General features: G+C 53.4%; 1 protein-coding gene across 2 annotated transcripts; it reads left to right on the top strand.

Moving 5' to 3' along the window:
* Positions 1 to 2,033: 2,033 nt before the first annotated feature.
* PTMA (prothymosin alpha) lies at positions 2,034 to 13,331 on the top strand. Of its 2 annotated transcripts, XR_008330755.1 has the most exons (6): positions 2,034 to 2,329; positions 7,288 to 7,359; positions 8,194 to 8,284; positions 8,817 to 8,978; positions 11,720 to 11,793; positions 12,349 to 12,379. XR_008330755.1 is itself a non-coding variant. In XM_053390837.1 (5 exons), the coding sequence occupies exons 1-5, from the start codon at positions 2,285 to 2,287 to the stop codon at positions 12,394 to 12,396; spliced, it is 330 nt and encodes a 109-aa protein (XP_053246812.1). In that variant the 5' UTR covers positions 2,035 to 2,284; the 3' UTR covers positions 12,397 to 13,331. The 2 variants fall into 2 exon arrangements, 1 of the variants encoding a protein (XP_053246812.1); XM_053390837.1 differs by lacking the exon at positions 8,817 to 8,978 and having other exon boundaries at positions 2,035 to 2,329; positions 12,349 to 13,331.
* The last annotated feature ends 257 nt before the right edge of the window (positions 13,332 to 13,588 follow it).

Below are 13,588 nucleotides of genomic sequence, written 5' to 3'. Positions count from 1 at the left end.
TGACGGCACTGGACACCGGGGAAGGCTTTCTTAGAGCACGGGGGAACCGGTTGGATCGGGTCCGGTCGGTTAGCGGCCTTGGCTGCGTGGGGGAACCGAGTGGTGTCTCCGCCAAGGGAGCCAGTCGCCATCTTGAGTGTGGCACATGGCGCTTGCCTCCCCTTGCCTTGCAGACTCCATTGGGCATTCGGTGCACGGACGGAGGGGACCCCCCTAAAATCTCCCAGCCACCCCCTGCAAATGCAAACTTTTGGGGTTTTTAATTATTATTTGCAAAACAAACAAGCAGCATGTGATAACCGCAAAATCAAAGAGCTTAAAATGAAAGCAATTTTAGCAAATCCAGTTTTTTTGTACGGTGGGGAGATTTGCACCTTTTAATAATTGCAATTGCAAGATTTTCATCCCCCCCCCCCCGCAGATATTTTTTCAGGGCACCTTGCACCCAAATCCCTTGCCATTTTTTTAAAAAATTAAAAATATTTATTGAAGTGGTGGGCACCGAGCCGGGGGGCGGGCGATTGTAAAGAAAGGTGGGGGCGGGAATCGGCCACCCGCATTTTAAGTTTGGCCGGATCCCCTCCGGGGTGCGTTGCGCTTTGTGAAACGAGCATGGCAGCAAAAAGTCGGAAGGGACGGACGAGCAGTTGCTGCTCAAGTCGAATTTCCCGGTTGGCCCTCTCAAATCAGAGCGAGAAATCGTCTGTCTCCCGCATCTTCCTTTCCCCCCCGCTTCTGTAAATAAGAGAGAGCGGGAAGAAGTGCGCGGAGAGGAAACGCGAAACTCATCCCCTGCTTGGCGTGAGCTGCTGGCTTTTAAAAATATGAAATTTCGGCCAAAAATTTTAGACCGGGAAGATGGGATTTGGAGCGGAGATTGAATTGAACAGAGATCAGCAGGTTTCGAAAGTCGTCTCTCTCCCCTCCCCCGTGATCTCCAAGTGCTGAACACGGAGAGAGGCGTTCCCACGTGCACGCGGGTTCTCCGGCCAATAGCGCAGCCTTTCCGTCCTCTCATGTTTGCTCTGCAGCAAGTGGAGCCAAAGACGCGTGTTGAGGTTTTTTTTATGTGTGTGGTTTTTTTGCGCAGGGTTCGGGTCGGGCTGTGCGCAACTCCCACGAACTTTGGGCGCCGCCGCGCAATTTTAAGCGCCTTCGCCAGCTGCCCAAGCGACCCTCGCTGGTTTTCGCTTGAACCTGCTGGCGCGTTAAAGAGCGCGGAAAGGCGCGCATGACCTTTAAAAAAACCCACCCCCTGTTGTTCTCCCTCCCCCCCCCCCGCGATCCCCGACCCGCAAAAGCCTTTACCCCACCCAGGTTCCTGCAACCCTCCCCCTGCAGCAGATTGCGCACGAGCGCAAGACTCGCGGACGTCGCACCCCCAAGGTTTGCGCGTTGCTTTTTGCGCAAAATGGTGGAACCGACAGAAGTTCCCTGCGCGCGCGCGCGTATGCAAGCGACTTTGCTTCGGCGGGGGCGCAAAAAGGGCGTTTTTTGTTTTTTTTTAGAAAGCGGCTTTGCAACTTCGGAGTGAAAGGGGAGCAGTGCGCGCGCGCGCGCCGGAGGAAAAAAAAGGGGTGGCTGGATCCCCTTCTGCTCCTCCCTCCGGGCGCGCTCCGAGCCTTTCGCCTTTTGCAATGCCTCCCCCGCTCCGCTTCTGCGCTTTTTGCACGGCGCAAAACCTCCCCGCGCGCGCGGAGGAGGGGCAGGAGACGGCTCGGGGGGGGGTGGCCTGCATGCCCCCCCCTTTTCCCGCGCGCGCGCTTTGCAGCGCCTCCTTCCCCTCCCTCCCTCCCTCCGTCCTGCTCGCTTTGCATGGACGGCTCAGGCCCGGCACCAACTCCTCGCCGCGCTGCCCAGACGGGAGGGGAGGGCGGGGGGGGGCGAGCGCGCCTCGTACAGCTTTAAGCAGCCTTGCCCATTGTTCGCCCCCCGACCAATCGGCGGGCCCCTCTTCCCCGCGGCCGCCCAATCCGCGCCGCGCAGGGGAGTGAGCGTGCCGCCCACTAATCTATATTAAAGGTAGTGGCGCCGCGTGAGCTTCCCACTGGCTCCGTCCAAAGCCATCTTTGCATTGTTCTGCCTTGCTCGCTCCGGCTCCCGGGGGTTTTTGTTTTTTTCCTCTTCCCACCCACCCCCTTGTCTCTTCGCTTCTTCCCCCCTCTTGCTCCCCAGGCGCGCGCCGGTGGACCTGTAAGTCGCCGGGGGCTTTATTTTTGTATTTTAGCTCTATTTTCTATAGATTAGAGAGAGATTTATCCCCGCGCAACTCCCAAGCCCAGCCATGTCAGACGCCGCCGTCGATACCAGCTCCGAGATCTCCACCAAGGTAAGCGGCTGCGACCCCACGCGTGCCAGGCGTCCTCTCCTCGCCACGCCGTCCTCCTCCTCGGCCGCGGCTACTTATTTCTGGATCTGCCTCGACGGAGCCTCCCGTCGTCCGCCCCCCCCCTCGAAAGTCCCATTTTGTCCGTGTGTGTCTCTCGACGAGCGGCGTGCGCTCTCTCGGCTTCCCTCGTTTCTTTGTTTGCGACAGCGACCTCGCTCCCGCAAGATCCCCGGCTTGTTTTTTTGTTCCTTGGAGGTGGTTTTTGCGGAAAGGAAAATGGTTTTCCACCCCCCCGAGGGGGCGGACAGGACAGCTTGTATATCAAAGAGGGAGAAAGCGGGAGGCTTCTTTTGAGAAAATCTCTTTAAAGTGCCCGAGCTGCGGGCTCTCCTTGGCGCTCGCAATGGTCCCTGTTGCAAAGCGGCCGTCTGGAAAGAGCTCTCCATTCAAAGGAGCCTCGCGGGTTTGACAGACGTGGAAAACTTCAGAGGGTCCCTCCGATCCCCCTACTTTCCCGGTGACTTTTTTTTTTAAAAGTGCGAGTCGGGGGGACGGGGAACTAAAAAGCCACCCGGCGGGAAAGACCCGCCGTGCCCAACGGTTGAAGGCAGCCTTTTCGTGCTCCTCTTCCCCGGTCCATTTCCACCTGAAATTACAAAAACAAGCGAGGGGCGTCGGGAGGGATGTTCCTCTCTTGGGTATCCTTTGTGAACGTTCCGACGTACTTGAATGCAAGTTGAGTTTGCGTGTGTCTGCTGCTCTCTCCCCCCCCCATATTTTTTAATTTGCTTTTGCTAATTGCACGGAAATAACTTTACGACCCCCGGTGGCTGCGATAAAATCGGAAGCGGTTTGTTGGGGGGGGGAGGGAGGAGGAGGCGGGGGCGGGAAGAAGGGGGTTGGGGTTGACTTGAGTGTCGGGTTGGGGGGTCGAGGCTGTAAAGAGGCTTCGCTTTGATGGGGAAGCGGAGAGCAAATGTTGGTGGCCAGCCGGCGCGGGCTCTTTGTTTCGCGGTGCGGAGAGAGCCAGCACGTCGCGGCGGCCCCTCGCTTAGCGCCCGAGCCTCCCGGGGGTCTCTTTAGATTTCCTACCTGCTTTATCAACACCCCCCAGAGCCCCACCCGCCCGACTTTCACAGGGAAAGGGTGTCCCCTCGGGGTTTTTTGGGGGGAGAGACCGAGATCTCCCGTCTAGCAAACGGGCTGGACTGTTACCAACGCGCGGTTTAACACGGTACGAAAAGGGGGTCTTGCTAACATCTGGGGTGACATCTGAAGTTCAAATGCCACCCCCTTTTTTTGGAACTAGAATGACCCTTTTCCCTCCGTCTCACCTCGCCGCCCCAAGCAAAAGTTCCGGAAGCTCTCCTCGCGGTTTTAAAAGGGGGGTCCGTGCGGATGGCGCGGGGGCGTAACGGGGCTCGCCGGAGGGAACCCACGCGTCCGAGTGGGTAGATGGATGGGCGGGGATGAATGGGAAGACGGGGGCGGGCTCGGTGTTTTCCTTTCCCCGCCGCCAGCATCGCGGTTGCCGTTGGGAAGGACGGCGGCGGCGGGACAGGTTCGTCCTTCTCTGCCCCCCCCGGGCCTTGGACGGGCGGCGGATACAATGGAGCAGCCGCCGGATACATTGTGCCAAGCAGACGGCGCGCGGCTCCTTCGGCCTCCTGGCCACCCGCAGATTCGGGGAGGGGGAGAGCCGGCGGTTTTAATAGCTTGCTGCCTTCGCGTGGCCATTTCTCTCCCGCTTTTAAGGGCACCCTTCACTTTTCTAGGCAGGGGGAGCGTCCCCGCGCAAAGACCACCGACGGGGCTCCTGTCGACGTCCCCCCTCCCCAAACAACCCCCGTTTTCACAGCCCGCATCCCGAAGGGTCTTCGAGGCCACAGAAGCGAACCCAGCAAGGTCATTCCGCGGCTGGCACCGTCCCTCTACTTTCTATCTCCCCGGTGCTCCAGCTTCCATTAAGCCCCCCTGCCAGCCTGGTTTCTTTCCTCTCGCCCCGTCGAGCTTTGCCGCTCCGCGGACGGCCTTTTTACAGGTGCCGGCAGGAGCTGCGGTTTGGGGAGGGGGGTGTTTAACCCGAAAGCTTTGCAGCTGCGGGTGGGCAATTCCGCTTCGTGGTGCTGGTGGGGCTGTGAGAAGCGAAGGGACGTTTAACGTCCCGCGTGTCGCTGGCTTTGGCGGCGAGGTTTTTGGGGGGACCCCTTCGATGCACCTCAGACCCACGTCGAAGCGGGCGGGCGCCCCCAGTGAGTGGTGGTGGGGTCATGGGCGGGCCACCATGGGGGGTGGAAGTTCGAGCATCGTTTAGAAAGGGAACTTTTGACGGGGATTCACCCCCCCCAAAAAAACTTCTTTTTCCAGATGGCCAGCGCACTCCACTTGCCCAAGTGTAACTCTCTTTAGACGAGTTCAAATACAGAGCTATCTTTTTATAATAAAATAGGGGGCAAGGTGCTGGGGCGGGGAGTGAGCCCCCCAACCTATTTTCGGCTGCAAACTCTTTTCTCCCGCCCCCGTGAATTTATTTCTCTTTTTTGCACCCCCAAATGCCCCGGGGGCAGCCAGCTCGGTTTATTTCCCAGCCGGGCGGCGGCTCCTCCTCTCCAGCGCCGCCCCCGGCTGCTGCGGCCGCGGCAAACAGCAGCCCAAAGCGGCCCCACCACGTGCCGCCTCCTCTTCTCCCTCTTGCCTTTCCCCCTCCTTCCCTTCCCTCTGGCCCCCGCCCGCGCGGGGCCTCTTGGGAATCGTAGTCCGCTGCCTTCCCCGCGCCCTGCCGCAGCCCTCCCTGCTCCTTTCAAAGGGGGAACTACACGTCCCGGCATGCGTCGGGAGTTCTGCCGCGGCTGGCCAATCGGAGCGGGCGCCGTCCGTGGCGCGCTGTTTTGAAATGGGCCCGGGCGCGTGGCGCGCCGTAGGCGAAGCGTCGAGCGCTCGCGGCGCGGGCGCCCCCTGTAGGTGGGAGGCTTTTTTATAAATTAAATAAATAAAAACAAATGTTTGCCAGGGTTGTTAATAGGCGTATCTGTTACAGGTGGCTGCAGCCAGCAGCGGTTGCACTTTGCAAAGCTTGCAATTAGGAGGGGCGGGGGGGGGGGGAGGAAAAGAATGATCCCATAAATGCATTTGAGAATTGGGTTACCCTTGGCACCAGGCTGCAAATGTGTTTTGGAGAGGGTTGAAATAAGTATTTTTGTCAGTTTTGCTTTATGTGAACCGTTTTATTGGAGTTCCTCAGTTAGCAGAGTACAGTTCCAGATAATTGTTGTTCTCTTTTTTTAAAAAAAAATATCCAGCAGTTATGGATTGCCCCTCCTAGCTAGTGTTGTTGTGGCTGGTCCTGAAGTGGCAAACAGCTCTGCTGGGCCTGTAATTATAGACTCCTGCCTCAAAGGTTTCAGGATCAAGTTAAAGCTTGTTGGTATTGTCAATTTGCCTTGGAGTGTGGAAAAATCTGGTGCTTTCTGCTTTGAGGTGCCTCTACTCCATGCAAACGATAAAATCAAAACCAACCATGTCTTGTAGTTCTACCGGCCTGTAATGATCTAGCACTAGGTTTTAGTTACGAGGTTAACACTTGGCACTGCTGCTGCTACTGCTTCATTACTGAGCCTGTTTTGATTTGCTCTTTAGGGGGTGTTGCTCAGAGAGGTTTTGTGTTCATATCTGTTTCTGCGCGTGAGGGAATACTGCTCCAATCTGGTCGATGTGAATACGATGGATCTGTTTGCAAGCCTTGCTGGGTGAAGGTAACCAGATCCAAAAGTGGAAAACACCCAACAGGCTTGCTTGATTTTTGCCCAGATTTAAATGCTCAGCAACAGGTGTGAGCCTAGTGGTACTAAAGTGAGGCAACACAAGAGGAGGATTCCCGGGTGTTTCTCAGTGCAGGCAGAGTTTGCTAATCTGTTCCCGATTTACCCAGGAGCCCTGCTTGTCTTGAGAGGCTTAAGCGCTGCATGGCTGCACTGGGCCTGCAAATAATTTGGAGGCTAGTCTAATCCAAATGAATAAACCGGGGCGGGGGGAGCAGGGAGGCAATCCTTTATGTTGGTTTGTGCATATAACCGCCTTCCAGATTATTCATGCCGGACTCTGTGCGGAGCATAGCATGCAGCCATTCGGGTGGCAGAACCACCAAACAGACCAGGCCACGGTTTATCCGCTAAGATGTTCCTGGATCCCTCGCGGCCTTTTAAAAAGCTGGCAGGCTGAGGCTGTCAGTCAGAGAAGGAGAGGGCAGGATCCTGGTGACAGGCTTATCTGTGTTTGCATGGGCAAGGGGGCTCCTGCCGTGGCTGGTGCCTTTTTCCACCAGATTCCGGCAGTCGGCCGGCAGCAGGTAGACACATCCCGCGGCTCAAAATGGGGTTTCTGGACTCCGCTTTCCCCCTTCGTGTCTGTGGTTTTCAGTGTTAGGTTGGCGGTTTGTTGATGAGCCACTGACTCACCCCCCTTTCATAAGGGGGAAGGGAACGTGCTGTAATATCAGGCCAGTGGGGGAAAGTTTCTGTGCTCTGGACTCCCATAACCTAACCTGGTCCAAGCCTGGTCTGCTATGGGGAGGTGGAACCCTGCTGGAACAACATGAAAAGCCGGGCTTTTCTGTTCCTGAGGTTTGTGCATGCTTGTCAAACACTGAGCAGAGCCTGTCTGTTTGGTTTGGTGGGGGGGGGGCAAGGTTTTACTGTGCCCAGTCCCGGCTTCTGCATTCAAGCTGTTCCACATGCAGTTGGGGAGCAGCAAGTTCATTTCCTATACTTTCCCCCGGCCGCTGTGATGTTCTTGTTTTCCTTCCTTCGTTCTCCCATCCTTCCAAAAAAACAAACCAAGCTCATTGGAGAGGAGGAGGAGGAGGAGGTGAAAGAGCTCCACAGATTCCCAAAAAGAGTGTCAACCATATTGGAGGCTGGAATCCTGGTGACTCACTCTGGTTTATTTCTGTCCCTTTTAAGGACTTGAAAGAGAAGAAGGAAGTCGTGGAAGAGACAGAAAATGGCAGAGATGCCCCAGCTAATGGAAACGCCGTAAGTATTTTCTGCCAGGAGGCATAGGAAGTTACCTTCTGCTGGGTCAAGCTGTGGGGCCCAGTCTTTTGCAAGCTGTTGCCCCCCCCCCCCGATGTGTTGAACCACAGCTCCTATCACAGTGTACTGATGGGAGTGGTTATCAAAAACTTCCGGAGGGCACCAGCTTGCAGAAGGCTGGGCTTCTCCCCGTGTGAGGTGTCTCCTGTTTCCCTTCCCCAGAGAAATCTGGGAGGTGGTAGAACTCGAACCCAGGGCCTTGCGCATGCTGCTCTGTCACTGCTGCAACGTCGTTGGTTTCTCTTCCCTGAGCTTGAAAGTCTTGTTGGTAAATTAAGAGAATGCAAATGTAAGCTCATCCAACCAATACCGTATGGTAATGATTGAAACAGTAAATTATCGTGGGCTTGCAAGTTGTTGCATCGGGTCAGTGGGGTGTTGGCTCTTAGTTTTGACCCCGTCCCCCTTTTGCAACACCTGTGTTTGATTGCTGCAACACAGGAATGTTGTTAGGATTGCAACCGGCAACCCACAGATTCTGCATCCCTGCCATAGCAGGGGATTGGCAAGTGGCCAACAACCCTGACCGCTCTGTGTGTGTGTGTTGCGCACATGTGGGGAGGGAGGGAGGAGAAGGGGGCAGGTGCCGACCCAAACCTAGGGAATCCTGATAGGATGAGCTCTGGTGCATCCTAGCAGCTGTTTCAAGAGACAAGACGACAGCTCTTTTAAATGCTGTGCTTTTGGGGGCAGTTTCCTGTGCGAGTGGCATTTTGGCTGCCCCCTTTGAGGGGCGAGTTTTGCCTTTTCCTAAGTGTGTTTTGTTTCCACAAGGAAAACGAGGAAAATGGGGAGCAGGAAGCAGACAACGAGGTAGATGAAGAAGAAGAAGAAGTTGGCGAGGACGAGGAGGACGAGGAAGAAGGTGACCTTCCGTTTCCCTTTCTGACCTCCCCCCACGCGCCACAAGGGCCCCCCCTTCTGCTTGCAGAAGGCCAGCTGCTCCCCCTTGCCCCAGCTGTGTCCAGTTGCAGAGGGCAGTGGCTCCCCCTAATGGCCTTTCTGGGTTGAGCACGACAGGCAAGGCATTTCGCCAACTCCCATAAGGAGAGCCAACCGGCGACAAAATCAGCGGGGAGCAATGTATGTTTATTGTGTCCTGCCTTTCCCACAAGGAGGACACAGGCTTCCCCCACCCCTCCCACCACTGCCGCAACAACAACCCTGTGAGGCAGGTCAGATTCTGTGCGACTAGCCTGCGATCTCCCAGCGACGGCTGCGTGATGATTTGAGAAACCTGTCCTGGCCCCACACCTTTAACCTGCAGGTGTTTTGGGCCCCAACTCCCGTTCCGCCCAGCCTCAACCTCCCCGGCGAAGCTGGAATATTTGGCGTCTGTTCAGATGCGGGGGGAGGGGGGATCCGTTCAGGGTTTGATTCCTGCCATTCCTTTGCAGGCCTGGCACCTTTGCAATTTTGCAGCTGGCTTCCCAAACATTTCCCCCTTCTGTTGCTGAGGAGTCGGGGGTAAACTTCTCGAGCCTCATTCACACACTCCCCAAAGGGGGGCCTAATGTGTCGGATGCCCCCGGGTGTGTGAGTGTATAGGTGACAACCAGGTATATTTCCTTGTGGCGTTTTAAACCACTTTTAATTGTTTACAGCGAGTGGGCTATCCACTGTGCACTATATTATTTCCGTGATGGGCTAGGAAACCCAAAAGCCCTGGGGTTTGGGTGGGAGAAAAGAACCGTTTGCGATGGGCAAATCTTCCTTCCCTTTCGCCCTGTGGATAAATTGCAATGGTCTCTTGCACAATTGCAAGAACTGGAGGCTGCTTCCTGGAGGAGATCTCTGCGAGGGGAGCTGTCGTGGCTTAGCATTAGGCACTTTGATTCCCCTCTTTCCCCCAATAAATAAAAAAATATTAACGACCTTGCTCCTTGTTCCCTTTACCCAGTTTCTTTGCCGTTAATGGCGTCCTCCGAGAGCCTCTTAAATTGTGGCTCTGAACCGCTGGCGAAAGCATCTCATCTCTCGTGAAAAACAAGACAACGTGCAACACACACACACACACAAACACACACCCCTGGGTGCAAGAAGCATTGCCCCTTTCTGGAGAACGCTCTGAATCACACTTGGCTACTGCCTCTTATCCTTGAGTCTCCTGGGCCGTTTTGCATAATTGGGTATCTGTTGCTGGGTGGGGGAGCGTTGCCTGGCGACCCGGGGTGATTGAGGAGGAGGGAAAAGGGGTGGGGAGGCAGGGCTCGGAAACCATGGCGATGGAGCGGTGATGTCAACACCAAGCTAGGATGTGGCAGAAGCGTTCTGGGTTGCCTGCGGGGAAAGGAGGTGGGGAGACAGACAGATGCCTTTCATACCATTTCATATAGGGTGGTGGCATTAATCATCATGATTTGCATTTTTGAAAAATAATAATTGCAAATCTAACAAAGAACGTCAGCTCACCTTAACAATCATCATAGATCCGATTTTAAGCATATATTAATATACATTGTCCATATGGCCACTAAGGAAAACCAAACAAGGCTGGCAATTATAAGCTCTTCAGGGATGGATATTTAACTTTCCAACCTTAGAGTATAACCCTTTTTGCAACCATCAAGGGCTTGCAGGATCCGCTTTTTGAGAGCTATCCTGCACAAAAGTTCAGAGAGGCAAGTAAACGTTCCTATAAAATAACATTTAGAACATCAACATTAACACTATTACAGTTTCTTTTCCCAAACACCAGAAGGAACAAAGGCTCTCTTTTTTTCTTTTTTTTTTGTGGCGGGGCAGCAGATTGGGCCCCTACTCTCCAAAGTGGCCTGGAGGGTGTGTTTGGTGTTTTTTCTCCCCTTTCGAAAACACTAGTATCTGGTTGCTCCTCGGATCCCGTTACTTCAGCTCCAGGAGCCAAGAATGTCCTGTTCCGTTGGCACAAAAGGCGGCCATTTCTCTCCCCTCTGTCCGTTTCCCTCTCAGCCCAGCAGAGATTCCTTCCATCCCCAGGACTTTAAAACTCTGCGTGAGCTAATCCCGCCTTCCTGAGCCGCCCCCATCCCGGAGGAACTGGGGCAGCTTTTCTGCCCAGGTGACCCTAATCTCTCCCCTCCTCTCGCCCCGATGCCTCCTTCCACTCCGCTCTCTGCTAGTGGCTTGCAGTGACAATTAAGCCAGATTACTGGCCTAAATGTGGAAGGTTCAAACAGGCCTGCCATTTATCCAGAAGAGCTTAAACTGGGGGGGGGGGGGACACACACAGATCTCTCCAGTGCTGGAGTATCTCTCCAAGCCGTCCCCAATCCACTGGCCTATTTCAGACCTTTTCTGGGTCAATCCAGTGCTCTTTTCTTTCTCTCAGTTCTGAAGGATGTGGTCCTTGGCAGGTTCCCTGCCCCTGACAATTAGCAAAACGTCCTGAGTCAGAACTAATGAATTTTGGCTCTCTCCGTCCCACTTCATTAAAGGCGGGCTTGTCGTTGGGATGGGGACGCAGAAACAAACTGAGCTCGGCGGCTGCTACAACAGAGGACTCCCCTCTTTTCCCAGTTTCTGTGCGGTGTGGGTTTTGCTCTCACAAAAGGTGCTTGTTCCAATGTTGCCTTGCACCTTGCAACCCTGGCTTGCGTGCAGAGTTTTCTGCATCTGTTCCTCTGCACATAGTTCTTGGGTGTAACAGGGCACACGGCTCGTCTCCCCAAAGTTTCACTAGCCTTTTGGCCCCCTATCTTTCCTCTCTCCACCCCGTCCCAAAGCAGGGGGAATTGAACGGATAACTGGGTGTGAATGGCGATGGAATGTCCCCCTCTTGTGCCCTGTCCCACCGCACAAAAATGCACGGCGTCTTGTCATCTGCAAACGAAACTCTTCAAACCAGTAAAAGATTCCAGCGTTTTGTGGAGAGAAGGGGCAGCTGCTTACTGGGAGTGTTGCCCTGGCGCCATTTGTAGCCCCTGCTAAAAAGCCCAAATCCTAACAAGCAAAAAATAAAAGGCAGAAGGGAGATTGAATAAGTAAGCCTTCCTGCAGAATACCTGCAGCTCCTTCTCCCTGTTCGCGGCAGACAGGCAAGCACCCTCCTCGAACGGGCTCCCGGGGAAATGGAAGGAGGAAGTAAAACCCAGAAGTGTAGTTTCTTGCACAAAAAGGAGAACGAAAGTGGCACCTGTGCATTTTAACCTTGCATTCTGCAAACACTAAAAGAACAGAGCTTTTAAAAGTCAGAACGTTGAGAATCTGTTCTTCTAAGGGCTCCTGGAGGCTTGGACCAGGCGTAGTGGGAGGGTGTGGGTCTTGCTGCTTCCTGCTCTTGCTTTCCCTCTTTCACGCCCGTCGTCCTCTTCCCCCCCAGGTGAAGAAGAAGATGGCGATGAGGACGATGAGGCTGAAGGGCCCCCAGGGAAGCGGGCAGCTGAGGACGATGAGGTGAGTGGCTTGAGGTCCGCGGCTGTGCAAGATTTAGAGAGTCCCCTAAGAGAATTGGAGAGCCGGGGGCCCTTGTGGTTCTTCCCATAAGTCGCGGAAGAAACCTTCTGGCATCTGTTGATGGGGAGATAAGTGAGAAGCAGATTGCTTTTGTGGAGCAAAACATCTGCAGGCCAAGGGAGCCTGGCTACCTGTACCTTTGCCCTTTCTCAAGTTTTCCAAAATTGGGCAAAGGGAGATTTATTTCTGATCTGTTTCATAGAACTTATACACCACCCGATCGGGGCAAGAAATCTCGTATGTAGATATGAGTAAGATTGAATAACAATTTTTAAGACTTTCTAAAAAGTCTCCGTCAACAATGGACTGGAAGACTGGTTCCAACTCGCACCAGCATCCTAAACATCTGGGCAGGCTTCTCTAAACCAAAATAGTTTCCACCCGGTGCTGCGAAGGGTGCAGCCGATAATCAATAGGCAGGGAGTTCCGAGGTTGTAGGTGCTGCAACACAGAAAGAGCCGTGTTCTTACACGTAATATACCATTTCCCTCACAGGATGACGACGTCGATCCCAAGAAGCAGAAAACCGACGAAGACGATTAGGAGGCAGAGCTACTTTTAAAAACACACATTTTTTAAAAAACTTAAAAGAGGAAATTTTTTTTAAAGGCCAGCGTGACCTACTCACCTTTGAAGCTCCTGTTGCAAAATGTCCCCCTCCTCCTCTTCCCCCCCTCCCCCCGACCCCCTTTTTGCTGTGGTCGCTTGTCATCAAGTAGGGGGGGCAGCCCTTCTCCCAACTCTGAGTGGAATGAAAGTTAAGCCACTTTTGTGGGGGGAGACCGGGTTGGGGGGAGCGGAGAAATTAAGGTCCTGATTCCCCCCCCCCCGCGCCTCTTCTCCCCAATGGAAAACTTCAAGGCCCAGCTTGCTTTCTTAAAAGTAACTTTAAAGGAGAATTTGTTTGTATTTTTTATTTACATTTTATATTTTTGTACATATTGTGACGAGGTCAGCCATTTTTAACGCGATCTCCGATTGACCAAAAGGGGGGGCGGGGCTTTGAAGTGTGGTGTTTTAATTTTTTTAATTCTCTCTCTCCCTCTGTTCCTCAAAAACAACCGAAAAGGAAAAAAAATTGAAATATTTCTTGACTTTACTTGTGGTGTGACCATGTCCAAAACATTTATCTCGAAAGGAGAAGGGGGGGAAACAAAACACGACCTTGTAAAAAAAAATGCAAAAAAAGTCCACAATCTTTATTCTGAGCATTCCAGTAACTTTCTCTTTTCTTCTGTGTATGTACTTTAGATGTACCATAACTAGTTGGTTTGTATGAGATGGCAAGGCCAAAGATAAAAGGGTTTTTTCTTTCCTTTTTCTTCTTTTTATTTTTTGTTCTTTTGTTTTGTCTACAAAGTTGCTGTTAATTTTTATTTTTTTTTTGGCCTGTTTGATGTATGTGTGAAAACAATGTTGTCCAACAATAAACCGGAATTTTATTTTGCTGAGTTGTTCTAACGAAGCTGGTTGTACAATTGCTGTGTAGCTTTCGTTCTTTCCCCTTTTATTCTGTTTTTTTTGGGGGGGGGTGCTGGTGGTTGGAATTGAAAGGGCGATGGGGTTTTCCCCCTCCTGGCAAAGAGGCCTGTTGGAATCGTAGAACTATGGGGTTGAATGGGGTCCCAAGGGTCATCCAGACCAACCCCTTGCAATGCACAGCTGTAGTCTGAAACAAACACCTGGAAGCATTTGCAGCCTGGGCACAGCCTTTGGCAACCTGGTGCCCTCCAGG

This window comes from Podarcis raffonei, chromosome 5 (assembly GCF_027172205.1).
Source record: "Podarcis raffonei isolate rPodRaf1 chromosome 5, rPodRaf1.pri, whole genome shotgun sequence".
NCBI lineage: Eukaryota > Metazoa > Chordata > Lepidosauria > Squamata > Lacertidae > Podarcis > Podarcis raffonei.
Note: the sequence above shows the minus strand (reverse complement) of the source record. Positions and strands in the feature narration are given on the sequence as shown.

Coding starts and splice junctions, on each gene's coding strand:
- PTMA (XM_053390837.1), top strand. CDS start 2,285: ATGTCAGACGCCGCCGTCGATACCAGCTCCGAGATCTCCACCAAG. Junction 8,285..11,719: donor CGAGGAGGACGAGGAAGAAG/GTGACCTTCCGT, acceptor CTTCCCCCCCAG/GTGAAGAAGAAGATGGCGAT. Junction 11,794..12,348: donor GGGCAGCTGAGGACGATGAG/GTGAGTGGCTTG, acceptor TTTCCCTCACAG/GATGACGACGTCGATCCCAA.